Source organism: Camelus bactrianus, chromosome 18 (assembly GCF_048773025.1).
Source record: "Camelus bactrianus isolate YW-2024 breed Bactrian camel chromosome 18, ASM4877302v1, whole genome shotgun sequence".
Classification (NCBI taxonomy): Eukaryota; Metazoa; Chordata; class Mammalia; order Artiodactyla; family Camelidae; genus Camelus; species Camelus bactrianus.
In genome coordinates this window covers 2,682,551-2,709,880 of record NC_133556.1, presented here as the reverse complement: position 1 = coordinate 2,709,880, position 27,330 = coordinate 2,682,551, and the positions used below count along the sequence as shown (strand labels likewise).

Genomic DNA, 27,330 nt, shown 5'->3' with positions numbered 1-27,330 from the left:
AAGCTGCCGTGGCCTGAGATCCACGCTGCTGCAGCACATGGTGATGGCTCCAGTCCTGCCCCCAGGAGGGGAGGGAGCCAAGATCTCGGCCAAGACTGTGACCAAGAGGACAGCGTCAGACTGAGGCTCCACGCCCAGCTCCTGTCCCCGGTGCCCCGCCCTCATCCTGACGATGAGACAGTGAAGATTAAGGCCTTGGCTCAGGGAGCCTGGAGCCCCGCACGGTCTAGCCACCTGGAAGGAGTAGAGGTTGCGTTTGGGGGGGGCACGTATGTGGTGGACCAAGGACAAGGTCACAGGGGCAGGACCCAGTTGTAAAGGAAGGGGCTGTCCCCAGCCCGAGAGCAGAGGGGGCTCATCCCCCACGTGGCTGTGGTCAGCGCACACGGCCAGGTGGTGACACACACACGCACTGTTCCCTGGTGGCCTCACTGTGAGGGAAACGCAGGCTCCTCCTCTCGGGCTCTCTCCGGGAGCCTTGGGTAGCCAGACTGTCCCCTTCTCCTTCTTCCTGAAGCCAAAGAGGGTCAGGCCACCGAAGAGGGCAGACAAGAGAGGCCGTCCATGAAACTGGACCAAGGCACGCAAGACGAGGGTCCTGAGCTGCAGTATGCTTGTTGTGGGGCTGACGGAAAAGTGCAGAACATCTGGATCTCAGATAGTTCCGTGCCTCAGTTTCCCTTAATATACAACGAATTAAAATAGAGCCTCTTGACATGGTTCATGGTGAAAGGCACCCCAGTCCCTGCCTCAGACCCTGTGCAGGTGTAGGACGTCTTCTTTAATAAATAAACTTAATGCTGCGGAATATTTCAAGATAATATATTCTTAGATTCTGTTCTTTGCCTTAATTATGTTTCCTGTCACTTTTTGTTAAATCAGGAAATTAAAAAAAATCCATTTCAAGGTAAAAGCATAACGGATTCATGTAAAATCTCGTAACAGCAATTACATGATGTAGCTTTCATAGAGAATAACCACTTCGCACGCTGCTACAGCTTCATTGTCAAAATTAAAAGAAAGCAGTAAATTATATGATGCCGACAGAACGCTGAGAGACCCGATCAGTATATATTTATAAGCCTGTCCTTAATGAGCAGTTTACTCTGCAGAAATCATGCAAGAAAGAGCGTTCTCTTGTCAAGGGGAGAACTTAAAATTGTCATTTATTGAAAAATAATTGTTAGCATATAGAGAACTGGGAGTATTTCTGTTTCGGGGCACTTTCATGTCATAAACAGAAATCTTATCCCGCAGTACTGCGGACTCTCGCTTCTAAAATATAAGCGCTCTAAATATTTTATAGCTTCACTTTCACAGAGTTGTTGGCCTTAAAAAGCTGGTGTTTATACCGAAGCGAGAACAATGCAACCACAGGAAGGAAAATATTTCCACTTAAAATTCGCATCATTCTTCTCTCTGCCGCTCCTGCGCCTCCCCTGGGAGGTCCTGCTGGGGCAGATGGGTAACAGCGGCCATGCGAGGGGCCAGGGGCTGGGGACCAGGAGCACGAAGGAAACACGTCTGGGCAGGAGCGGCCACTGCAGGAGGAGGACAGAGAGGGAGGGTCTCAGGGCCACTGTTCCAAGTGGCACCACCACCTCTTTCCAGAAATGAAAAGTGATGTGGATGGACCCACCGATCATCGGTTCGTTCCAGGTCCCGGGGCCTTGGCTCTCAGGGAGAAGCCAGCGGTCCCAGCCTCAGCACCTGCTCTGGTAGCTGGAGGATGTGGGTTCGGATCCGGCCTCCATCACCACGTGGCCCTGGGAGGCTGCCCATCCGGTGGTCAGTGAGCAGCGCCTGACCTCAGGCCCTGGGTGCCGACTTCACACGTGTCTCCACTTCCTGGCTCCGCACCCCTAGCACGTCACTTAGCTCTGCCCTCTAAGGGTCTGTGCTCCTGTGTGCAGTGAGGCAGTCACCTCTCTGACGGAACTGTTCTGAAGAGTCACAGAGTTGCTAGTCATCCTTACCCCTCAAGCTCTTAGAAGCAGATACCCACCCTGCAGACAGACCAGTGTGACAGGAAAAGGTGTTTTCATTTCCTGACAAACTCCAGAGCACTGACGCTAATGGAGCTGCGGGGCGTTGGGCACGAGGGCCGGAGTGTGGGACACGAGACGGGGTCGGCGGGCTGCAGGGATCGAGGCAGGCATGTGGACAAGCAGCAGAATTCCCTGAGTAAGTGTGGAAACGCCCACCAAAGCAGAAAAGGCAGAGAAACGGGAAGAGTTCCTGTCCAAAGGATTGAAAACCACCTCTCTTCTCGCAGAGCGGAGTGCTCGCTGGTCCCAGTCACCCCGTGGTGAGAATGGGCTTCCTGCCCCAGGTCCTGGGGGTTCACGATCCTGTGGGATCAGAGCCCTTGAAGGGAGTCGAGGGGACAAGACGCTGTCCCTCTGCTGGGACGGCGTGGTTAAGACTTCCTTGCTGTTCCCTGGGGTAAATGCTGTTGTCCCTGCTTTGCAGGTGAGGAACACGGGCTAAGCGAGGCCAGGTGCCTTCAAGGTCACATGCTCAGTGACCGAGCCACAGGCCCGTCTCTAAGCATCGCGGCCAGCGTGTCCCCACACAGAGGGCGGCCCCGCCGGGCCTGCGCGCAGCCGGCCCGCACTCACCCGCGGCTCCGCACACCAGGTCCACGGACTCTCCCACGTCCGCCGACATCCGGCTCGCAGGTTCAGCGGTGAAATACGGTGGCTCTTTAACCAAGAAAGAAAAACAAAACAGCCCCTAAGCAAACACTGGCATATTTCAGAAGACCCTTATGGCCTAAGAGAGTTTGAACTCCTTTTTAAATACTCTTTCGGCAAACCTCATTAGTTACCAGCGTGCACACAAACTCCGAGTTCAGTGAGCCGAGGCCAAACGCAATCTATAGTCTAAGGTTTCAGAAAGCAAATTCCTACTCAGGGCGATGGCTACTTCTCGGTTTACAGGCCTGAATCACAGAGTATCTTAATTCACACGTAGAAGGACCGTCCCACGAGGGTCATGAAGGCTTATATTTACAGCACCCTGTTCTGTAGGCTAAACCAAAATTTGCTTCAGTATCTAAACCAAACCACAGCTCACGAAGCACGTCAAGCAAAGTGCCCCCGCCGGGCGCCCAGCCTGCGTCGGGGAGCAGGGCGGCCCACTCACACATCGGTTAAGGTCTTCACGGCTCTTCTCCAAAATGCAGATTTAGTACTTAGTGGAATACAGAATAACAGCGAAGAGAAGAGAGAGACTGGGCCTCTGGCCCCTCTTCAGAGCCAAAGGGGACTCGGCCACTTGCCCGTCTCCAGGTACCCTGCTCGCCCATTCACCAACCACCAAAAAACAGTGGTTGAATCAAGCAATGAATTTCCTCAGAGAGTGAACTGCAGTGCTTTTCTCGGTTTATGCAGCAGGAACTCAACAGTGGCATGGCCAAGCTTAGGAGTGTGATGGTGGCAGTGATGTCATTACCACGATGACAGAAGAGCGCTGTGCCCACTCGCTGTGGGACAGCTGCTCTCTGGGCGCGGCCTTCCGGGCGGTCTGCCGTCACTGTGAGTGTGTCGAATGTGGGTGATACAGGCTGGCATGCCTCCTGTATCGACTGTATGTTTCAAACAGGGCAGGACCTAACAGAGGAAAAAGAGACATGAACACTTGGCATCTCAAAGAAAGGGTGACGGAGACGAGGCTGAAGGCTCCTGCTGGAGGAGTTGGGTCCCACTCCTGAGCTACCGGCATCACTCCAGCAGGAACACGCTGCGCAAAGAGCCCCTCTGGCCGGGGCCACAGCTGCAAGTCCACTAATTGGAGGCAGGGCCCCTCCTTGGTCGTGTGGGCGTAGATCAGGCCTCAGGAGGCACTGAGAAGGGTCAGCTTCTCTCTCTCCGACCTGGTCTTCATTGCACACTCACATGCTCTCACGCATCTCCTTAGGTAACCACGAGAGTGCGGCGGCGTCTGTGTTCTAACTGCGCAGACGCTGCCCGCTGCCAAGGCTCTCGCACGCAGGCCACGCCTCGAGTCATCAGTGGACGCTGAAGCCAGGATCTGCCCCACGATCCCACTGAAGGGGTGCAAGGAGAAGCGAGGTCAGTGAAATGTCAGCATCTGGCTGTGACTGACCACTGCTTTCCTTTTCCAAATTAAACATTTTAGTTTGTGATCGTGGGAAGGTCCCAGGCGGTTGTGAGAAATAACAGAGGAAGACCCCAGATGTCCTTTACTAGTTTCCCCAGTGGTGGCATCTGCAGAACCACAGTCCAACATTGCAGCCAAGACGCCGCAGGCGAGACGGGCAGCCTGCAGCACTCACCCTCCCTGTCTTGCTTGTGCTTGTGCATGTGCACGTGTGTGCATGTTTGGTCCCACGCACTGTCACCACTCGTGCAGGGCTGCACGTCCGCACCACCATCAGGGTGCAGGATGGGTGCCCCCCCAGCGTCCTCCAGGCTGCCCTCTGCAACCACGCCCACCCCGCCCCAGGTCCCTTCTGCACCTCTGCCCACCCCTCACCTGCTTCCCGTCTCTAACACTGGCTCTCCAGGAACACTACACAAGTGGAACTGTGCAGTACGTAGCCTGTTTCCACTCAGCACAGTTCCCCTGAGATTCACCCGGGAGGAGTTACACTTCGATGGTGAAAATCCACACACATAAATGCTCCACGTCTCAGGACCAGACACCTCCCGAGGGACGCATCTCTGATGCTGTCTGGCGCGCTGGCCCACATCCTGGTGCTGCTCTTCCTTGCTCGGCAGTGCCCGGGGCCTCCCCACGTGCCAGGGAGGGACCCGCCTGGGGCCAGAGACCAAGGCGCTCCTTACCCAATGCCCAGAGGCTGGCCTGACTGACCAACGCCTGGCCCTGGGGCTGGAGGTGCCTCAGGGACCACAGGTCCGGCCAGGACCACGCCTCTCCGAGCATTGCCATCCCCACCCAGGCATCACCCTGGGCGCCTGGCACACGTCACCGCTCTGTACTCCCTGTAACACACTCCACGGCAAGGGGGACCCTGCCGACGTGACTAAGGTTATCGACCTAAAAATGGGGAGGTTATTTTAGATCAGCTGCGTGGGCCCAGCCTCATCACAGGAAGCCTTGGAAGCGGAGAACCTTCTCCAGCTGGAAGCGGGAGTGATGGCAGGAGGGGTGTTCCCAGAGGACTCGGCTGCTGCTGCTGCTGTGAAGGCGAAGGAGGCTGTAATGGGGATGCTGAGGTCTCGAGAACCCGGCCATGACCCAGCCAACGGCCAAGAAGCAGAGGGGACCCTGGTCCGCGGCCACATGAACTGCCAGCCACTGACGGAGCAGGGTGGAGTCTCCCAGAGCCTCCAGGTGAGTGCCCGGCCCGGCACAGCTTCACTGTCGGCCTTGGGACACCTGGTCGCTTCCAGCTGTTGAGCTGGTGTTGTTCTGCACGAGAGCGACACGACGGCCGTCCGCTTGTCTGAGTTCCTCCGCGTGGAGCGTCCTTCTCCACCTGCCCTGTGAGCGAATTCGGGCTCCATCTTCAAATCCCGTCCTCATATCCCTTCTCCCACAGAGCCGCCCGGCTCCTCGGGCTGGGTCTGCACTGCCACGGGCCCCTCGGTGCCAAGGACCCACATCTGCGTCGTCTGCCCCCACGTTGGTCTCCCTGCCACACTGGTGGCTTCTCCAGGGAAGAACTTGCCTTGGTCATCTGTTTTTAGCCCCCGGCACAATTTCAGAGAAGACACTTGGAAACCACTTCCCAGAGAACCCGTGGAGGACATCACCAAAGCCCCGGGGACCCTACACTCCCGTAGGGGCGGAGAGACAGACGTCTCACTCGTCTTGCAGGCCCTCCTCCCTCCCACCCCGGCCGGCACCTCCGCTTTGTGCCCCCATGTGCCATGCCCGCGCGGGAAGGACAGGTGGGGCAGCAGGGGAGGCAGGGCTGGAGGGGCCTGGAGAGCGGACGGCCTGTGGGAGAGCTCCCTGCACGGCGCCCCTGCTCCCCTCGGGGCACCGGGAGCCGCCCAGGCTGCGTCCAGAAGTCGGCCATCCAGCAGCGTCTGGGGTTTGCCGCCCACGAATTTACTTTTTTTCCAGGAACAGCTCTGCCACGTCTCTACTTTCTGAGCTTCACTCAGTGATAAGAAGCCACCCGGGTAAGCTCCACCGTCGCGGTGAGACACCAGTAACTGAGCTTGGGTGCTTCTGATACGGGTCGTACGTGAAAATCATTAAAAAAAAGACATCTTAGGTTCATCCTCAGCAGGTAGGCCGGGAAGCTCCATGAGGAGAGGGCTGTGCTCCCTGCAGGGTTCTCCTCCGGCCTGAGCTGCTGTGGGGGCCCCTCTCCCGCGATTCTGGGAGAGCCCTGCCCCGCACGGCCCGGGGGCCCTGCACGGCCCGGGGCCCCGCACTTGCTGTGCAGAACCGTGGAGCCAAGGGGCCGTCCTCCACACAAGCTCGGTGCCAGGGACCACCCTCCCCTCCCTGCCCCAGGGCCCGGCACGGCGTCCAACACGCAGCCCCAGTAAGCACTCCCGGAACGGTGGGGGCCTCAGTGATTGCCCCTGTAAAGACTGGGAGCGGGAAGGAAGAGAACGAGGGAGGGAAGGAGGAACCCGTGTCGGGAACAAGCTTGTAAGAGGTGCTCAGCTCCGGGAGAGCAACTTCTCGAGAGCGGCGTTGGTATCAGCTGAGAGATGTCACTTGCTGTTTTAATAGCATAAGAGATGGGAGTTTCCAAGTGATGAGTGTATAAAAAGTCAGAAGAGACTTGAGACAGACAGAAAGCTCTGCACAGTCGTCACTCTGCCCACCGGGGGTCTGGGGGGGAGGGAAGGAGGCAGCGGGTCACAGGACGCGCCCGTGAGCAGGACACGCGTGTGCAGGCTGTGCTCTGCGTGGGACCAGACCCGTGGCCCGGGCGGGGACGGACCCGCTGGGTCCCACCGCAGTACTGGTGAGAGGCTTGTCGCTTTGTTCACCCCGAGAGAGGAGCGCCGCCTCCGCGGACGGCGGGCCGCCCAGGCTGCAGGGGCAGCGGGCCCACGTGGGGGACGCGTCAGGCAACCATCGCTGGTAGATAACTAAGACAGTGCGACGTGTCATCAGGGTCCCACCGACAGCTCCCAAGGCTGCCACTCCAGTCCTCTGTGACCCACACCGCTTCAGACAGTCCTCACCATCCGACTGGAGTCCCTTTCTGCAGTATGGACGTTCACACGTGTGGCCTCCGGGGCCCGCGGAGGTTGGTGCCGTAAGAACCTGACCCCGTCCTGCCTCCAGAGCCCATCCCACTACGCGCGGAGCATCCCCGACCTGCCAGCGCGTCCCCTCCCTGCAGGGGAGCAGCGGGGACAGTGTCACTCCTCTCCGGGGTGGAAGGCCCGAGAGAGTCACAGAACAAGTGGGGACAACTGAGAGGAGTCCTGAGGGACACACGGACCCACCAAGCAGATGAGCTGGGGCCTGGGGGAGAGGCCACTCCTCCCAGAGCGCTCTGGGGTCTGAAAGGTGATGGTCAAAGTCTTGGGTGGGCCTCCCCAGAGATCTGAGCCCACCTGGTGGTCACCCCAGCTGCCAGAAGAGGTAGGAAACAGAAGGGAACAGACACTCAGGCATTGGGGGGGTGGGGGTCGCGCTGGGAGGCCGGGCATCGGCCCTGCCGCGTGCGGTGAGGGGTAGGGGGTGGGAGGTCATCGTGTAGGGACTGGACGGGCAGGTCAGGAGAAGATGGCTGAGAAAACAGCAGCAAATTCCGTGTAGGGCAGGTGGAGAATTAGGTGCTGGAGACGGTGGACGGCGAGCCCCGGGGGCCATGTCCCTGTGTAGGGAGGGCCCTTTGGCAGGTGCCATGTTGGCCCAGTCAGCCCCTGGGTGCTGTTTGACCCTCAGACAGTAAGCAACGTGGCAGGAGGTTGGCAGGGGGGGTAAACAGCTGAGCTCACCCGCCCATCTCCACAGTGCAAAGCCAGGGTAAGGGAAGCCGGTGCGTCTGCTGTCTCGCATCTGTGCGCTCACACCCACAGCCCTTCTCACGGTCCCCCGGGGACCGCGCTGTGACCTGGAAGCCAACCGTGTGTCCTGGGACACCCCCCTCCATGATCGCAGGGCTCGGGGTCCTAATCCCCCAGGTCACTCGGCATCGACAGAGGCTCTCCAGGCTTTCCCAGGATGGTGCACCCACAAAATCCCACCTGTCACAGCAGGTTCTCGTGAATAACGGGATTTAAATCAACACCACAGAGAAGCCTGTGCGTTCGTGTAGCTTTAAAAGCCAGATCACGGGGACAGGGAGCTCAGGGGAGGACAGACGCAGTCGGCCCTGGAATTCACCTGCAGATGCGAAAGCCAAGTGCGTCTGATAGATTTAAATATTTGTAAAAAGGAATTATGATGGAAACACAAGTTCCAGTTTACAGAGAGATAAATTTTCTTCTCTTATTTAAACTACCTTAGGATGTTTTTACACGGTTTAGTCCTGTCTGCCGGAGATTCACACGTCACCCGCTTTAATTTGGGTTCAGTCTGTAAGGTGCTGAGCTCACAGAGCTGCAGCTCGCCCCCACGGAAAGGTCGTATTCACGTCTTGATGTCTCTTCAGTACGGGCGAGAGAGGCAGCTGAGAACCAGCTCGGATCTCCAGTGGAGAATCGACAGTGATTTGCGACTCGAAACCGGCTTCTTCTGATGCTTTTAAAATGTGTGCACGTCTTTCAGAGGGACTGACAGGCTCGCATCACGTGAATTTGACAGAGTCATTTTCAGGCCACAGAACCACTTCCCAGTGATTTAAAGGCATGTGACATGTGCCTTTTATGCAGTATTTCTTCTCACTTGCTAATTTCTGATGAAAACACAAGGCTTTATCTTTTTGAAACTGGCCACATGGCAAACTGCAGAACACGTCCCGCAAGGAGCTACCTCCCCAAGGGCTTCTGCGCCTGTGATCTTTCCTGTCCCAATCTCCCTTACTTGCCAAGAGAAGGGGACAAAAGTACAGATTCCCCTCCTGGAGTCGACCGCCCTCTAGGGCAGCTCTTATCTGCAGTGGCCACCACTCTGCTAGACAGGTCACTGCAGTCGTGATCGCAGCCGCGTCAGAGGCCTGGAAGTATTACAGGAGCAGAAAAAAATGACAGAAATAAAGGCCCTGGCCCCACAATTTAATGCAATCTTATCATAATCTGAAAACAGACGGCAGGTCCCCTGAGTCACTGGACAATGCACGCTTCCTGAACACCAATACTTTCCAGCACTTAGAGCGGCTCTCGTGGGCCTTGTTTGGTCTCCTCCTTCTCCCTGGTTTAAGGGGCATCTCTGTTCTCACTTCTTAGTCTACCGAAAGGTAACATTCAAGACTTTCTGACTTTCCTTCAGGGTCAAAAAGTAAACACTAGTGCTAACAGATTAATCTTTGAACACCGATCACAACAGCCAAATGAGAGTTACAGGAAAGCCTTGTGGCAGGAAGGCCAGCACAGGAAGCTGGGCAACACGCCCCGGATGCCAGCACTCTATTTCCCAAGCTCTACAGCTGGAAAATTTCAGACTGTTTCTTGCACATTTTCAAAACATCGACTGTTTGACTCAATGCATTTATACTCTTGGGAAGGAAGAAAAGGCAGAATTTGGGAGGTAAGTTCAACCACACCACCATTTGCTGAATTAAAGGCTAAGTCAGTGAAATACAGGTGTTAACTAGGTAGTTTTCATGGCTGGTGCTGGGGCTGCCCCCACCCCCAGGAGACCACACTGCGGTCCGCGGGAGCGTTACCTATGATAGAGAGGAAGGCGCTGGCTCTGGCCGGCTGAAAGCCGCTCCCCCGCAGCGCTGCCTCGCAGACGTACAGCCCAGTGTCCGCTGAGGTCGGGTTGCTGACGGTGAGGCGCCTCCCAAAGCTGTGGAGCCCGCTGGTGACTGTCACCCCGTTTCTCTTCCAGGTCACACTCAGCTCCTCCACAGGCCTGTGAGGAGGAAGGGTGTTAGGCACCATGACTGTGGATCATGTTGATGGCAATCGTAATAATTTCAGGCACTCAGCATGGGCTTGACAAAGCTAATTCTACCAGGAGCTGCGGTGGGCTGAACAACAGACATTTAAAAATCAATCCAGACAGAGCTCCCTCCCCGATGGCGCATCCGCGACGCATTCTGCTCAAGGGCTATTGAGCAAGGATAGCTAATTGCAGCAGCAATGGACCGTAAGTGCTAACGATTCCATTTGCTCAGGAAAAGAATGTCGAAAATAAATACTGCTCGGGGACACGGCTACCTGGGAGGTGACGGTGGCGCTAACTGGGCCGAGAACACCCAGGACCGCAGAGGACAGGAGTAACTGTTCCCTTTGCGGCCAGACGCCCCAGGGCCTCTCCCCTCCTCGGTGGGAATCTCGGAGAAGGCGCCCCACCATGCCCCACGCCGCGTGGAAAAGCACTGCTTTCCAGCGCAAATGCTGTAGTCAGCACAGACACGGCAGAACGGGGCTCGGGGACAAGTCTGCACACGGCGTCCCTGTCCTCCCGAGCACACTGCGCACACGCCCGGCTGGAGGAACAGGACCCCCCCAGACAGAGGAGCAAACCACACACAGGCGTACCTGGCACTGGCCACACACTCCAAGGTGGCCTCGCTGGACCCGGCCACCACACTCCTGTTGCGCGGGGGGACCACGATGACGGGGGCCGTGGCTTCAGGAGCGCCGACATCCCCTGTGGCAGAGAAAACAAAAGCCCGTGGAACTCCTCTCCAAGGTACCAGGAAGTCTGAGGACTGGAAGCGTGACAAACAGGAATCCCGTCAGGCCGCGTGGACAGGACTCCAGTGTCTTAGCGACCTGACCCCCTGGGAGCCCTCAGTGTCCTCCAGGCCTCTGCCCGGCTGCAGGAGCCCGGGGTGGAGTCCACAGCCCAGGAGCGGATGTCCGGACAGGAACCCGAGAGCACCCAGAGCCTCCTGCTGCGCCTCCTGCCGCATTCAACTGCTGCGCATTTTCCAAAATGCTTGCTGGCTTTGTTATTTTTTTTAATTGATCTAAGAGTTTGCTCACGGAGTTACCTAGTCTGTCTACCCACTACTTTCAAATCTACCCAACCTCACAAAGTTTTCACGCGTCGGGCATTCTCTCAGGCACGCTTGTCTCCTCTTGGGGCCCGAGTGGGCTCCCGGAGGAAACACGTTCTGTTAACAAGGTGCGCAGTTCTTTCCAGGAAAGAAACTTAACCGTCCTGAATCCACCTCTGTTGTGTGAGTTTCAAACTATAAATAATTTAGCTCATACTTCTGGTGACAAGGGAGGAGAAAAATACCATGACACATTTTTTGCCACTTTTCTCGCAAATACATGTAATATTAAAATCAACTACCCACAGTGCACGTTACTACTGTTTATTTATGGAAAATGAAGACTGATCCAACATTTCTAGATCAGGAATTTCAATAGAGGGTGGAGACGGAAGAGACTGGAAATAAAAATGAATTGACATCACAGCAAATGCAAAACGCTCGCTGTAGAACTTGGCACTGAAGGGACCCACCACCACCGGGAGCAGTGGAACAACTCTGGGAGGCCCCACCTGGCCGGCAGTGCAGTCAGGGCCATCGGGGGAGGACAGCACGGAGACGGGGGACTGACTGCTTACTGATACCAGGTTGCCTCTGCTCTGTGTTCTGGCTTTCACTGCCTAAGCCGTCTGTGATGGTTTTGAATGAAAGGTTCATGTGAATTAAAAATAAAAAATAAAAAAGCTTGATGCAGGCAGAGCCAACAAATCAATTTTTCTAAACCTATAAACATCGATTCCATAATGTGAGGCCAGTTCTCGGGTACCCGGAGGTCCCTGGAAAGCAGGAGGCAGGCTTCACCTCCCCTGACCTCGCAGGGCTCCCTGGAGAGCTTCCCTGCAACGTTCTCCGTTGGCAGAAGTGCAGGGCTCGTGGGTCCAGTCATCAGGTTTCCCAGGAGATGCTGGAGAACAGACACGCTCGTGAGGGGACGGAGAACAAAGGCGGAATGCCAATCAGATGAACGCCTGCCTGTCACCTGCGAAAGTCGCTGATGAGGAGAAACGACCTGAGAAGCTAATATTTGCAAATAGTTCCGCGAAGCGAAGGAGAGCAGCGGGGAGCACGCAGAGGGCACCGGCAAGGTGCTAACTGGGCACTAATCACTGCTCTGCCCCCGCGCAGCACGGGGAGCCCGTGCTCAGCACTTGTCCCTGGCCCGGAGGACGGTCCCCGGCTGGTCAGCCTGGACTGGATCGTGCCCGAGACAGAGCAGCAGCATCTGCAGCCGCTGGGGGATGTGCGACCCCCCAGCCCCATCGGGGGGGGGGGGAGAGGAAGTGGCTCGGCATGGACACTCACGAGGAACAGTAACTTTTATTTATATCGCACACTCAGCCCGCACAATCACACGAGGTCCAGTCCCCTCACCCCGCAGGGTCAACAGGACAAGTCGAGCGACCAGCTTAATATTGGCTGGTATACGTCCATCTGTTCTCACCCCCACCCCCCCAGCCTCTGGACCCCGACTCCTCTGTTCTTTCTCATGACGCATGAATCACACGTGACACCTGTTAGAGAAGTAGGTACACGAGATGCAGAAAATGTAACAGGCCCTAAAAAGAGTGTGTCTGCCACACACCCAGCATACACACGTGCTGGTAAAGGGACCTTGACTCAAGGAGACGAGGACGGCAGGACTGAAGCAAGGTCTCGGGGCGGCAGGGCCTGCACGTTTTCTATGGAAACTGCGCGAACAACACTTCAGTAAAAGTTCACGGAGGTGCCCGGCACCCAGCTCTCCCAGGGGCGAGGACAGTGTTCATCAGATCACACAGTGCTGGCACACTTGCTTCTTAAAGACAAACCTGTTTTTAAATTTCAGGCAAATTCACACGTGCACATGGACTAAAAAAACAGCACAAGGAGGCTGGAAACGGAACAGAACCCCCCAGACCGTGCCCCCAAAATGGGAATATTTAACTCGGCAATTGGCAGCTTTGCTTCAGTCAGGCGGGGAGCCCAGTGTTGTTCCGAAGGGACCCTGGTCCCCGGAGAGCAGAGGCCTTTGGTCCGAAGTCATTTATTCTCAGTGGAGAAGAACCCTAACCCACCTGCCTCTCTGTCTGTCTGTCTGTCTGCTCACTTCAGCCGCTGAGTGTTCTGCACACCGTGTGAGGCAGGAAGCAGACCGTTCCAGACACAAAGCACTAACTAACCCCTGGGTTGAGGTCTGTGTCAGAACCGCTCCTCTGTGGCCAGGCCCGCGCCAGGTGTCCCCGCGCCGAGAGCGTCCCCCGGGGTCGTAAGCCCTCCGTACAGACTCTGCACTCATCCCTCACTCGCCCTCCGTGTCACGTGGGCCTGAGTCTCTTCTTCCTTTACCGCATTTTAGGGGCTTTTACTCCTTTTTTAAGGGAGGGGAGGTAACGGGTGTGCATTTTTAACCTGCCAAGCTGATTTTTCTACCAATTTTTTCCCCTACATTCAATTTTTAGGAGAAAAAATGCAAAGAAGACTATCTGGGCATTTTTGAAAGAATAAAGCAACCACTTCATCTCTGCTGTTCCCACAGAATCTAAGATATAACAGGCACCCAACAAATGCTCAATGGTTGGTTAATTTTTCATAAATATTCCATAATAATGAGCCACTACCACCACCACCAGGAAAACTGCCCTCTCCTTCAGTGTTCCGCATTGAAAAACCATTTCAAAGCTACCATATGCCAACGTGTTAAGAATTATTCCTGAGAAGACTGAGAACAAACGGGAAAGAGGGAAGGAAACGGCTTCACCGAGCGCCCATCCGGCCACTTAGCGTTTCGCCGCATGTTCACCCTCACACGGGTTGCCCCGTTGGCAACAAGCTCTTAAGGGAGCTGTTAGTATTGCCTTTTCGTAGATGGGAAGACTGAGGCCCGGCGTCACGTGACGTCGCCTCCTCGTAAACCTTGGGCTGTGCTCGGTTAGCCCCGAATTAAGCTGGCTGGAACGCTCCTCCCCCAAGCGCCTCCCTCTGAGACTCTCCTGTAGCTCTGTCAGCGGCACGCTTCCCAGGCGGGGGCAGGTGGTTGGGGGTTCCGGCTGCGGTCAGCCCCTTGGGCGCCAGGTAGCTTCAAAGGCACGGAGGCAAGTGCTCTGTGGTCCGGGGGACAAAGGTCTCAGCCGAGGGGAACGGCACACAGTCCGCGTCAGTTTCCCCCGCGTGAACCCCTTAACCACCAAAGAGGCTGAGTAGGGAGAAGTTGCCCGGTTTACATTTAATTACAAAGTGCATTTAAATATCAGCTCTCTCAAACAGAAAGAAAAAATTCAAACCCACTTGAAATGCTAAGCGGTGGAATTACTGCAGATAAAGTAGGATGACTGGAAAACAGCCCGCTTCCCTGTGATCGAGACAGTGCCTTGGGTGGGAGGGCAGCCTGAGGGTACCCAGCAAGTCACACAGACCGCGCGTTGGAGCCGCGGGAGTGGCCGGAGCTGGTGGACGAGACCTGGAGGGAAGGAACCAGCCGGCGCACAACTGAAAGCCACTGGAAGGTCTAGGGCAGAGGGGGGAGAGGATAGGACCTTGTGTTAAAAGAACCAAACTCTGGAAATGGCCTTATTCTAATCTTTTTATGGCTGAGTAGTATTCCATTGTATATAGCACAGGAAACTACATTTAATATCTAGTAGTAATTTATAATGAAAAAGAATGTGAAAAGGAATACATGTATATACACAGACGAATGAGACATTATGCTGTGCACCAGGAATTGACACAACATTGTAAACTGACTATACATACTTCAATTTTAAAAAAGAGCGAGAAATAAAATAAAATAAAATAAAATAAAATAAAATAAAATAAAATAAAATAAAATAAAAACTCTGGAGACTGCAGTGGGCAAAGGAGGACACGGGAGACCAGCCAGGTGACGGCAGGCACTCGTGCAAGACAAAGTAATTCGTGCATGGAGGTGGGAACCAGATCTGGGACTTTTCTCAAAGGCACAGGCACACAGTTGCTGATGGACTGGACTTGGGGGTGACTGTGGGACTGGGGCCGAGAGGGGAGCTACTGTTTGTGAGATGGGAGGGCCAGGGGTAAGGGAATCTGGTTCTGCGCCTGTTGTAGGTGGGGTTCTCACAGGTCTCAAGGCTCATCAGCGGCCTGGGCACCCCTCCACGCTCGGTCTTTGCCTCTCTGCTCCCAAAGCTCTCTCACATGTCTTATCCACACTACCACCTCTTTGGAAAGCTGCCCATTCCTCCAAAAATTACATATTAAAAATAGAACTACCATATGACCCACCAGTCCACTCCTGGGTACACAGCTGACCCCTGAGCAACATGGGGGTGACAAAGTGTCGACGCTCCAGCAGGTGAAAATCCGCATGTAACTGCACTGGCCCTCCGTATACGTGGCTCCTCCATATATGCAGTTCCACATCTGAGGCGCCACCGAGTGCAGACTGTGTAGTTACTGTCATGTTTACTACCACTGGATGCCTCTGAAGCAACACGGCAGGTTGTCCCATCCAGCCAGTCCTAGAGTCAGCTACTTAAGGACCTTGATCTTGTCCATTTGACAGAAGACTGCCTTCCTTTTCATCTAGGGCCCTAATCCTCACTGTTATGCATCCAAATAAAACTGTTTTGCATTGTTTAAAAAATGGGCCCATGCTGTCCAAACTCGTGTTTTTCAAGGGTCAACTGCATATATGAAGGAAACAGATGGGTCTCCAAGAAATATCCACATCCTCGCATTCACTGCAGCATTATTCACCAATGACATGGAAACAACCTGTGTCCATCAGCAGAGGAATGGACAAAGGAAGTGTGGTAGATGCACATAATGGAATATTACTCAGCCATGAAAAAGAAGGAAACTCTGCCATTTGCAACAACATGGATGGACCCAGAAGGTATTATGCCAAGTTATTATCATAAGTCAGAGCAAGACAAATACTGTATGACCTCACTTCTATGTGGCATCAAAAAAGTGGAACTCAAGAGAACAGACTGGTGGTTAGCAGAGGCGAGGAGTGGGAGGAGGAAGAAATGGGTGAAGGCGGTCAGAAGACACAAACTCCCAGTTGTAAGATACATAAGCTCTGGGGTGCAATGTAAACAAACAGCCCTGGGCACTGCCAGATGTCCACTGTGCTGCAGGATGGCCTGTGGCTGAGACCACTGGTTCGGGGTCACGCTCCTAGGCAGGAGTAAAAACCAGTTCTCTCTCTCTTCATAGTAAAAAAAAAAAAAAAGGCAAGGCAAACTGCCCACGCCTGTGGGCTGATGACCAGACAGAGTCTCCCTCACCGGGGTCTCAGCTCCTGCCCTGGCCAGCTGGGCTGGGCTCTCCTGGGCTCTGAGCATGGTGGCCAAGTCCAGTGTGGGCTGCCAGGGGGATGTGTCCCACAGGGCCCTGTGCCCCAGCACGCACACCAGACACAAGGACACTCAGCACTTAGTCCCTGCAGGCCCCCCTCCCGGTCCCCTCCACGGAGCCCCACGCTTTCCCTGGGTGGAGTCTGGAATCGTTCCTGAGGCCTGAAGCCAGGAACATGACTTGACTGGCTGTGAACACCCTCCAAGTCGCAGCTGATCTCACCCCTCCCCGACTCTTGTCCCTGTAACGAGGCCTCTTCCCAGGTCCCAGTTACTGGCTCGCGTCTCTCTGTGCGTGGGATAGCCCCACCCTGCGCGCAGGCAGTGCTGGCCCTGCTCACGTGCCTGCTGCTGCCTGCCAGCCCTTTCTTCTCACCTGCTCCAACCTGCACATGTGGACCGGCCAGGCCCCTGGAAGCTGCCTCACCCCAGTCCTTGGTCCCTTCCATTTCAAGCTCCTCTCCCCTCCCCCAACTACCCCAGATGAGGTTCTCACGTGGCCAGCAGCTCAGAGGTATAGTTAGGAAGAGAAATGAGTTTAGAATCCAGTGGAGATGCCCTGGCTCCCAACTGGAAGCAAGTTACTTTACTCCTCTGAACCTCATCTTCCTAATTTGCAGAACGATGTCCATCTCACAGGGCCGCTGAAAACAGGAGTGCACATTTCAGACCCTCATTTTTGATGTGTGAATGTATGTGTACATGACACACGTCATACAGAGCCTGGCACGCAGACAGGGCGCAGGACCTGGAGGCGTGAACACTGTGGTGGATGCGGGAGGAGGCCCTCAGTCCTCGCTCTGCCCTGGGGTTTCACCTCCTCTTCTGCCAGGGACCCCTCCCCACAGACACCCCGAAGATGCTTGGGCCTGTGTGCTGGGCATGTGGGGCTGGGAGTGAGGACCCTGGGGGAGGCCTGCAGCCCGGCTCACGGCTCAGAGGGAGGGAGCGGTCTGCACACACTTCCCCACACTCCTCCTTCCAAAGATCTCAACAACTCATTTAAAAAGATGCAGCCTTCTTTCTTTCAAAAAAGAACCTATGAAAAAGCATCTCAACAGGTGTGTCTGATCCCACCACGGGAAGCCGGCGTCTTGACAGCACGACTCCTACAAAGCTGAACCCTTCAGGGCACGTATTTCTGACGAGACCAGGAGGTGTCTGTGCGTGTACATATTATGTGGCACCCCCGAGGACCCGGAGAAGTGGTTATCAGTGTTTGTGTTCCTATGTGCTACAGTGACAGGGCTGTAGGCGCAGGCGGACCAGGTCACCCCCCCCAGACTCCAAAAGGGAAGCTTCTCAAGGCACAACCTGGGCACTTGGAAGATGCGCTTTATCGTGAAAAATGAACTGAGCAGCATGACTCTTCTCCTGACTGGAAAAACCGCAATCACGAAACAGAAAGCGCCTCCCACCTCTTTCTTTCCCCAAATTCCCTCTTCGGTTCCTGCTCACCGGCTCCCGGATGGGGCGGTGGGCGTGCAAACGTCTGGGATCGTCCGCTGCCATGTGTGCCGGTGTCTGAGAAAACCTCCCCGTCCTTTATCGCTCATTCCCCGGAACCCAGTCACAGCCTCGAAGCGGTCACGGCGGCGCAGTGAGCGGCAGTGAGGGGTGCCTGGGGCGGGGGGCAGCACGTGTAGGCAACCCCGATGACAGAAACGTTGTTCCCTCCAGACGAGTGTGCGCCAGCGGACTCACTTCTTTTTGTTTACTGTCCAACAGGAGGAGGGAAAGAAAAATGGGAGAAATACAGCAGTACCTCCCATTTACAATTTTATCTTTACATGAACTTCCATTTTTATCTCAATACACTCCTGGACTTCTCTACTGACAGGAGACGATAAATAAAATACTATGACAGTCTGACAAACAATCCGGCAGCTCCCTTCTCTTCTCATTTATAACATATTTGAAAACTCGCACATTTGGAAACGAATGGAGCGTGACAAAAAATGTCTTTTCATCAGCTTTCTACCAGGCAGAGAAGAATGAAGGTGATAAAAGGCGGCTCTACAGTAGGCTTCCGCATGTGTTTATTCGGGGACGAGCGTGAACTGGTAAACCACAGACCAGGCGCATGGGTCTAGGATCGCACTGACTGGACGCAGGAGTGATCAAGACAGCTCATTCGAGAGACAAGAGTGATGACCCGCATTTTATTTAAACACATAAACACATCATCTACTGTTTAATAGTAGAAGAACCCTAACCAATAGAAAAACTGGGACCATATACAGTTTGCGTGGGGCTGAGGAATAAGGGTATTTTTCACGAAGTTAGGTCAATTTTCCAAAGGCACTCTGAAATTATTGAGAATGTTCCTCGGCACAAGGTCACTCTTGGCTTCAATGAGAAATGGCCGTAAGTAATTCTGCCAAACATGCAAATCTGGGCGTGGGGCCCAAGCCCCCCGGCCAGTGGTGCCCATCTGAGGCGATCAGCAAAGACAGCGGGGAACCACAGGACCCCTTGGGGGGGCCTTTGAAGCCTCGGTCCCCTCCACCCCCAGCTGGAAGACTTCCAAGGAAAAAAATTTTTCTCGAAGTTCAAATGAGACGTAAAGCACTTAGAGGCTGGCACAGCTGCAGGCAGAACACCCCTGCAGCTGGCGGGCTTGGATGGAGGAATCACAGCCACATCTGATCTTGTCTGTAATGACCAGAACGCCATCGCCTAGAGAACAAGAGCCACACTGACAGTGTGCTGTGCCCTCCTCGGACCTGAGCGCCCTGCCTGCAGCAGTGTTCTCCATTCTCACCTACCCCTCTCTGCTGCTCCTCTGCAGCCCCCTGAAATCCCAGGGAACTGGTCACCTCCTCCAGGAAGGCTTCCTGGGCCCTCAGTTAAAGTGATCTTTCCTCTTGGTACCTGTGGCACACTTTTTAAAAACTGTGGTTAAATATACATAATATGAAATTTCCCCTTTTAACCACTGTTAAGTGTGCAGGTCTGTGGCAGTAATTTACATGGTTGTGTGACCATCACTACAATCCCTCTACAGAATTCTTCCATCTTCCCAAACTGAGACTCTGTCCCCCTTAAACGGCCACTCCTCCTTCCTTTCTCCCCAGCCCTCGCCGCCCACATGCCGCCTTCTGCTTCTGTGAACCTTACTCTGGGGGCCCCATGTCAGCGGAATCGGACGGTGTTTGTTCTTCTGTGACAGGCTCCTTTCACTCAGTGTAATGTCTTCAGGGTTCACCTACGTTGTAACACGTGTCAGAATCTCATCCTGTTTTAAGTGTGACTGATGTCCCGTTGTGTGGATGGACCACGCTCTGTTCATCCGCTCATCCACTGATAAACACTTGGTGGCTTCCACCTTTTGGCTACTGTGAATGATGCTGCTACAATCATGGGCGTGTGAATGTCTGTTCAAGCCTCTGTTTTCAGTTCTTTGGGGTCTAAATCGTATGCTAACTCTGTGTTTAATTTTTTGAGGACTCACCATACCACTGTCCACGGTGGCTGTGCAACTATACATCCCCACCAGCAATGCAAAAAGAGTTCTAATTTCTCCACGTGCTCGCCAACACTTGTTTTTCCTTTGTTTAGGTTCTTTTCAAAATAGCCACCCTAGTGCCTGGCAAGTGGGATCCCATTTGGCTGTCGTTCCCCTAATGATCAGTGAGGTGGCCCATCCTTCCGTGCGTTTGTTGGCCGCCTGTGTGTTATCTTTGGAGAAATGTTGTTCTTATCTTCGCTCGGTTTTCATTTATTTATTATTATTTTAAAAGGTATTTTGTACTGTTTTTACAATTTTTAAAGGTTACTGTCCATTTACAGTTATTACAAAACATTGGCCATATTTTCTGTTGTACATACATCCTTGAGCCTGTTTATGCCCAGCAGTCTGTACCTCCCACTCCCTCCATCTTTATGTCCTGCTCCCCTCCCCTCCTCACTGGTAAGCACTAGTTTGTTCTCTGTATCTGTGAGTCTGCTGCTTTTTTGTTATGATTTTTAGATTTCACATTAAGCTATTTCATACAGTATTTGTCTTTCTCTGTCTTACTTATTTCACTCAGCGTAATGCCCTCCAAGTCCATCCATGTTGCTGCAAATGGCAGAATTTCATTTAACGGCTGAGTAGTATTCCACTGTATGTATGTATGAGATACATATGTATCTATATCTCGGAGTTTCTTTATCCACTCATCTGTTGATGGGCACTTAGCTTGCCTCCATATCTTGACAACTGTAAATGATGCTGCTATGAACATTGGGGTGCATGCATCTTTTCAAATCATGTTTTTGTTTTTTTCAGATACACAGCCAGGAGTGGAACTGCTGGGTCATACGGCAGTTCTGTTTTTAGTTTTTTGAGGAAACTCCATACTGTTTTCCACAGTGGCTGCACCAATTTACATACCAGCCGTGCACGAGGGTTCCCTTTTCTCCACATCCTCGCCAACACCTGTCATCTGTGTTCTCTTTGATGGTGGCCGTCAGGCAGGGGTGAGGCGGACCTCACTGCAGCGTTGCCGGCATCTCCCTGATGGGTAGTGACGTCGGCACCGCGGTTCATAGATGTTGGATATCAACCCTTATCACTCACGTCATCTGCAAATATTTGTTCCCATTCAGTAGGTTGTCTTTTCGTTTTGTTGAAGGTTTCCTTTGCTGTGCAAAATCTTTTGCGTTTAATTAGGTCTCATCTGTTTATTTTTGCTTTGATTTCCTTTACTTGAGGAGGTGGATCCAAAATATATTGCTGTGATCTGGGTCCAGGAGGTTCTGCCTACGTCCTCCTCTGGGGTCTTAGAGGATCCGGTCTTACATTTAGGTCTTTTATCCAGTTTGAGTTTTATTTTTGTATGTGGTGTTAGAGAATGTTCTAATTTCATTCTTTTGGAGAAATGTCTATTCTAGTCTTGGCTCATTTCTTTTTATTGTTTTTATTGGAGTGGAGTCAGTTTACAACGTTGTGTCAACTTTGCTCAGTTTTTAAGCCAGGCTGTCTGGTTGTTGAGTTTAGTAGCAGTTCTCCACATTTTCTGAGTATTAATCCCTTACCAGAAAGGTGATTTAGAAATATCCCCCCAACTCCATGGCTGCCTTTTCACTCTGTTCACAGTGCCCTCTGATGCACAGAGCGTTTATTTTTGACGAAGTCCAATTCACATATTTTCTCTTTCGCTGCCTGTGATGTGGTGTCACATCTAAGAAATCAGTGCCAAATCCAAGGTCACGAAGCTTCTCCCCATCTTTCCTTCCAGGAGTTTGACAGCTCTGGGTCTCAGGTTTCTGTCCGCGGGGTAAGCAGTGCCCTTTCCCACTTGGTTAACATCCCTGTGCAGCTGGTGCTGCCCACGCCCGGCCCCGGCCCCGGGCCCCGTCCAAAGCCACGGCTCTCTGCAAGCGCTGCCAGCTCCCACCGAGGTCCCTCTCTGGCCAGGGGCAGGCCTGACCTACGGGGAGATGGGGAGGTGAGCCAGGACGCCTGTACACTAATGTCCCGGGAAGTTGTTCTCAGCGAATAAAGCGTGAGCTTTCTCCCCTCCGGCAAGCCACCGGAAAGTGGCTTCTATACGGTCTCCCTGGGGCTCCCTGGGGGACCCAGGCCAGGAGCTCACTGAGGTCCCTGCACCGGTGTCTGTCCCTTCCTCGCCTCCTCTGCCCGCGCCTCTGCCCGGCTTCCTGGGGTTGCCTCTGAATAAACTAACCCACGTCTCTGTTGAGCTCACACACTGTGCTTCTGGGGGCGACTGAGGCCAGGCCGGTCTCCTTCAGACAAGGGCGTCCGTTCCCGCACACATCTGCCCCATCCCTTGTAAACCTGAGGGAAGAGATTCTCGTGACCCCTGTCGTCTTCAGAGCCTCTGGCAAACAGGAACGCCCAACAGCTGCCTGCCAAATCGAATGAACCTAACTTTACACTTTCCAAATAGATGCCAATATCTGTTCCTAAGATAATCAGATCTCTTCCCAAGACAAGAGTTTTGCACGTCAGTTCGTGGAGAGCCGCACAGCCCTGCCCCTGAGACACGCACGTGACTCTGCCAGGCTCGGATCCCGCCGCAGATCGGGTGTTTGATACACAGCGTGCTTCACAGATAGAAACTGTAACGAGACAAGTGCCTCTAACAGATAAAACCAAGAACAAAGAAATTCAATCCTGAGTCCCTGGAGAAAACAGAAAATTACCTTAACAAATGCTCTGAGCACACGAGAGAAAGAAAAAAGAGAGAAGGAGATAAATCAGAGGGAACGGGGGTCACAGTCTGCTCCACAGAATACATCTGGAAAATCGCAACGGCGCCCCCCTCGCCCCCCCACACTACTATAAAGATCTTTACAAAACCAGACTGAACTGGAGTTGCTTCACCTGGCTGCCGACTCCACTGTCCAACTCACAGACTGGGAATCGTGGCAACTGAAGCTCAAGGCAAACTCAGTCTCGTTATAAAGAAGCCACGCCGCCGTGGAACACGCCCAGGGCTGTGACTTTTTGAAGACTTTGCTTGACTGGAGCAATGTAAAATGGCAAGCCTTACATTTTACACCTCCCCCAGCCACGTGAAAACACAGAGACCAGAGCGGCCGATATTTGTTTCAGCGCCTCACCGGGAGGGGCACCCCACAGACCAAAAGATGACTTTTCTTTTTATTTGTTCATATAGGACTGACGTCCTAAATAAAACTAGAGCTTTTCAAACTAGACATCCCAAACCAAATAAAACCTCTCACCCACATGCTTAGTGTTTCATAAAACTGAAATCCTGAAAGGTGGTTATGCCCAGAACTGAAGAAACATTTCATCAGCCACTTTCTTTCCCTCCGTATCCCCACTTCAAACGCAGATGTTGGTACAAATACACGGACGAGCCCTTCCTCGGCCGCGGGCTAGGTCATCACTTTTGTATTCAGTCCATCTTAGAAGCGGGCAGACTGTGAGACAGAGAATCTTGCAGGATTTCTAGCCTAACCAGCATCAAGCCACCGCGAGCCCTACACGTTCCAGAACAGCATCAGTGAGTGGACAGCTTGCTGGCTAACCAAGTCCTTTGCCCATATTCGCTCCAAGCGAATTCCAGGAAGAGAACCGCGTCCTGTTTCCTGACATTAGGATCCAGGAGCACTTCTGTCCGGAGGGGGAGTGAAGCCTTCACGCCACCACCTCTCCACGTGGGCCAGGCAGGGCTGCACCCTGGGCCGGCACGGCGGGCTGACCGCCGCCACTGCGCCAGGACAGGCTGTGGGCTCAGTTCCCTGGGAGAGTCCTTACCCTGTGGGGAGAGCCTGGACCCCGAGGGGCTGGAGAGCGGTAGCGGTGCCCGTGCGATCTGAGCACAAGGTGGATCCTGGCTCATCTCACGTGTGCACTCTCTGCCCGTCTGTCTCTGGGAATTAGGTGGGTCACTGTCGCCGACGAGGAGCACAGACGGAGCCGGGCCCACGGCGGCTCTGAGGGAAGGATGAGAACTCATCACCATGAGGAATTTCCTCTTCTGTTTCCCATCTCTTTTCTTTTTGCGAGAGTTGCTGCATCAGAATTACTCTTGGGTGTCACAACAGAGGTACCAACAAATCAGGAAATCTTCAGAGAAGGAAATATCTCTTTTCCTGTCTGCCCTAACTTCCTTTAAATGAATAAAGTCAGTCCCACAGCGCAAGCACGGAGCACTCAGCTAGAACAAGACATTTGCCGACATGACCCAAGGTTATCTATTTAAACCAACTGGTTCTCTACTCAATCTGCGAGGAAGCAAAGGTTTTAAAAAAATGTCAACACAATCTCATTTATATTTTGGTCCGAAATCAACAGCAGCAATAACTCTTGAGGCTGACGGCAGACAGAGGGGGAGAGCACGGAACAGAAGCTGTGTGTGAAGGACACAGCTGAGACCCCTGTTAAGAGAGCGGCTTACAGACAGACTACGGCGAGTGTTCCGAGAGCACGCCTGGCAGACATGAGCAGTCTGCTCACACAGACCGGAGGGCAGATGGATAAAAAGTGAAGTCCTAAACCCACCTATGTGACTGTTCAAATGCACGAAGAGGCTGCTCAGTGCAGGCCTCTTTAAAACGTGGAAGGTCGCTGATTACTCAGCAGATCCGGGCAGTGCAAACTATCAATTCAAACAAACGAGCTCTAAGAGTGTGTTCACACGCTTAGCACCTTGTGCCGTTTTAAGCAGCGTGGGCAGACAGCTTCCTGCGAGACGGCGCCGACAGACTGATAGAGAATTTATAGGAAATCCAAAAGCCATCACAGCAAATCATTAAGCAACGGGCGCTTCCACCAAAACTCTCCCGAAACTTCCAATAAGAGGATGGCATCCATTTATTTAAAAGTTTGACGTAGTCCTGTTCTATCCACGGGACACCTTGTCTCTGAGCAGTGGCACGCCCCTGAGCTGCGCAGAGGGCGAGAGGGACGGGCTCGGATGGCGCTCTCCTTAGCCAGCAGGTGCGACGCGCGCTGGGGCTCACCGAGGGGGGGAGAGGTTTAAGGAGCTTAGAATTGGCCCCACACGCCTGAATATCAGACAAGGATTTTCCCCATAATCATTTCCCCCAAAAGAGGGAGCTGCCTTTGGTTGAGTCCTTAAAAAATCTATTGGATTACAAGTGCTCTGTTCCTTTATTTTGAAAATTAACTACTGTTTGGGAAAGACACATTAGCCTAAAATAACCCCAAATGAAACAAGTGGTGGCTACCTGAAGGAGTCCATTTGTAGAAAAGATGTAGAAATTTAACACAGATTTATTTAGTAATTATTCTCCGGGTGTAGGACCTCCCACATGTAAGTGTTGGTTACTGCTGGGAAAAGGCCTTCTAAACATTTTGAAAACAAAGCATACAGTGACACCCACATCCGTGCTGTATGGTGACGCACACATCTGTGCTCCTAGACGTTATGAGCCGTGAAGACAATGAGGAGGAAGCTCTTTCTAGACTGGGACAGAAAGAGCTCTAAGACGTCCTGATAAGTGAAAAAAGCAAAGTGCTGAACAGTGTAGATGATGTGTTGCTTTTGAGGCAGGAAAGGGGGAAGAAATAATTCTATACATGCATATTTGCTGTTCTTTACATAAAGAAAAATAATGGAATAAAAAAATAATTCAGTCAGACAGATGCAGAAAGCACTGTTCTTTCACAACTGGGCTTTCCTGAGAACGGCTATAGAGAAGGCGTTCTAGATGATGTAAAAATACAAATCTTAAATACATTTCTAAGTACACTTTTCTTTTTCCCAAACCTGGTACGAACTTTATTTTCCTCAGAGAGCCTTTTCTGGTTAATTAATTTCAACCCACCCACTAATTAGCTTAATCTGACATCAGCGTTTTCAGTCTCCAAAGCACTGAAAAACCACATACAGTTTTACAAATGTTTTTAAGACCTTTTTATTTGTATCTTCTAAGCTGGTGCTTCTCAAATTTTTATGTGCACACAGGTCATCTGGGGATCCTGTTCAAATGCAGATTCCAAATCAGCAGATCTGGGTGGAGCTGAGATTCTAGATCCTTCAGCTCCCACGTGAAGCCTGTGCTGCTGGCCATGCTCTGGGAGCTGAGCTCTCCCTCATTAGAAGGAAAAGATCGTACTTCTTAGCACATGACGAGGACTCGAGACACTCAATATGCGTGAGCCAACTCCTTGCCCCTCAAAGCAGAGCTGGGACCAGCAGTGCAGACCTCTCCTGGGAGATGGTTAGAGGGGCAGAGTCTCGGACCACACCCTGGACCTACCGAATCAGGACTTAAATATTAACAAGCTGCCCAGGTGATGTGAATGCCCGTTCAATTTGAGAAGCTCTGTGCTAAGTGATCTTACGCTTCAGTTAGGATTACATTCACATGTTTATCAGTTACGTAAAAGAAAACACATAAAAACACTCTGTCTTCTCACGCATGACTCAGCAGGAAGCAGTCCTGGGGGAGGGGGTGGGGAGGTGGAAGGCGGCACCGCTGAGGACAACTACGAGAGAAAAAGAGTCAGGAGGAAACCTGGGATGAGTCCAAGGACCTCCGTGCAGCACTGACACCCCCGCAGATTCTAGAAAACACCAGTCTGGTGGAACTTCAGTTCTGCAGAGAAGGGAGCAGGTGGAAGGCGAGTTGAGCCTCGGCAGGCTGGGTATGCTGGAGGCCAAGGGCAGACTGATGCCACAGGAGATAATTAAAACGTGGGCCCTGGCGTGTAGGAAGGAAAGGATGCTAAGAGAGGGCTAATAAATTGGGCAGGAGAAGCGAGCTAAGTGTTGATCAGATAAAGGCGGCCAAGGGCAGGGAAACTGGGAGAGAAGGAAGACTGCGAACAGAACTAAAGATCCCAACGGTGGAGCATTTTCAGAGACTGTAGGAATCACAGCCCAGCTATTAACTGCTTAGTGCAGGCCGGACCCTGAGCCACTCCATTTGCATCCACTGTTAGGTATACTTTTTTATTATTCCCATTTCGACAGATAAGGAAATTGAGACTCACAAAGTAGCTTCTCTGCCAGCATCACAGGGCAGAGCTGGGAAGTGAACCCAAGGCTTTACGGCCGGAATGTGCACTCTTAACTACTGCCCCATCCTAACTCCGGTGAAGAGGTCCCAGGCGTGGCCACGCCGAGCAGCAGAGATAAAAGCCCGTAAGAGGAAAGGCTGGGACACCATGCATCCAGAGTGGCCATTCCAGTTGCTGAACTCAGGCTAGTCTTCCAAGAGCCCAGGCGCTTTGCACTCAGACCCTGCCGACCGCTCCAGTGCCTGCCAGCCCAAGTCTGTGCCCTCTGCCTGGGGTGGGAGGCAGTATCAAGGCTCACTAACATGTTGAGTTCTCGTCTCCTTCCGGGCACAAGAGGTGGGTCCTTCCCTGACCCCCTGAGTCAGGTATATGTGCAAGTTTGCATGTAACTGCTTTTGGCCCCTGAAATGCGAATGGAAGGGACCGCGTCATCTCCAAGCAGATGCACTGACATGCAGGTGCGAGATGCCCGCCCCGTGCCCCGAGCCCCTAGGCCCTTGTGGCGGTGCTCACATCCC

At 53.2% G+C, this 27,330-nt stretch overlaps 1 protein-coding gene across 5 annotated transcripts in view; it reads right to left on the bottom strand.

The window, feature by feature from the left end:
* The window catches only part of SDK1 (sidekick cell adhesion molecule 1), a 715,898-nt gene that overhangs the window by 195,214 nt on the left and 493,354 nt on the right, over positions 1–27,330 (bottom strand). For all 5 annotated transcript variants that reach the window (XM_074345583.1, XM_074345585.1, XM_074345587.1 and 2 more), the window contains exons 6-8: positions 10,563–10,674; positions 9,740–9,930; positions 2,622–2,705 (exon numbers count right to left, since the gene is read on the bottom strand). In XM_074345583.1, the coding sequence (XP_074201684.1) occupies positions 2,622–2,705; positions 9,740–9,930; positions 10,563–10,674 (387 nt within the window). The remainder of the gene's footprint in view (positions 1–2,621; positions 2,706–9,739; positions 9,931–10,562; positions 10,675–27,330) is intronic.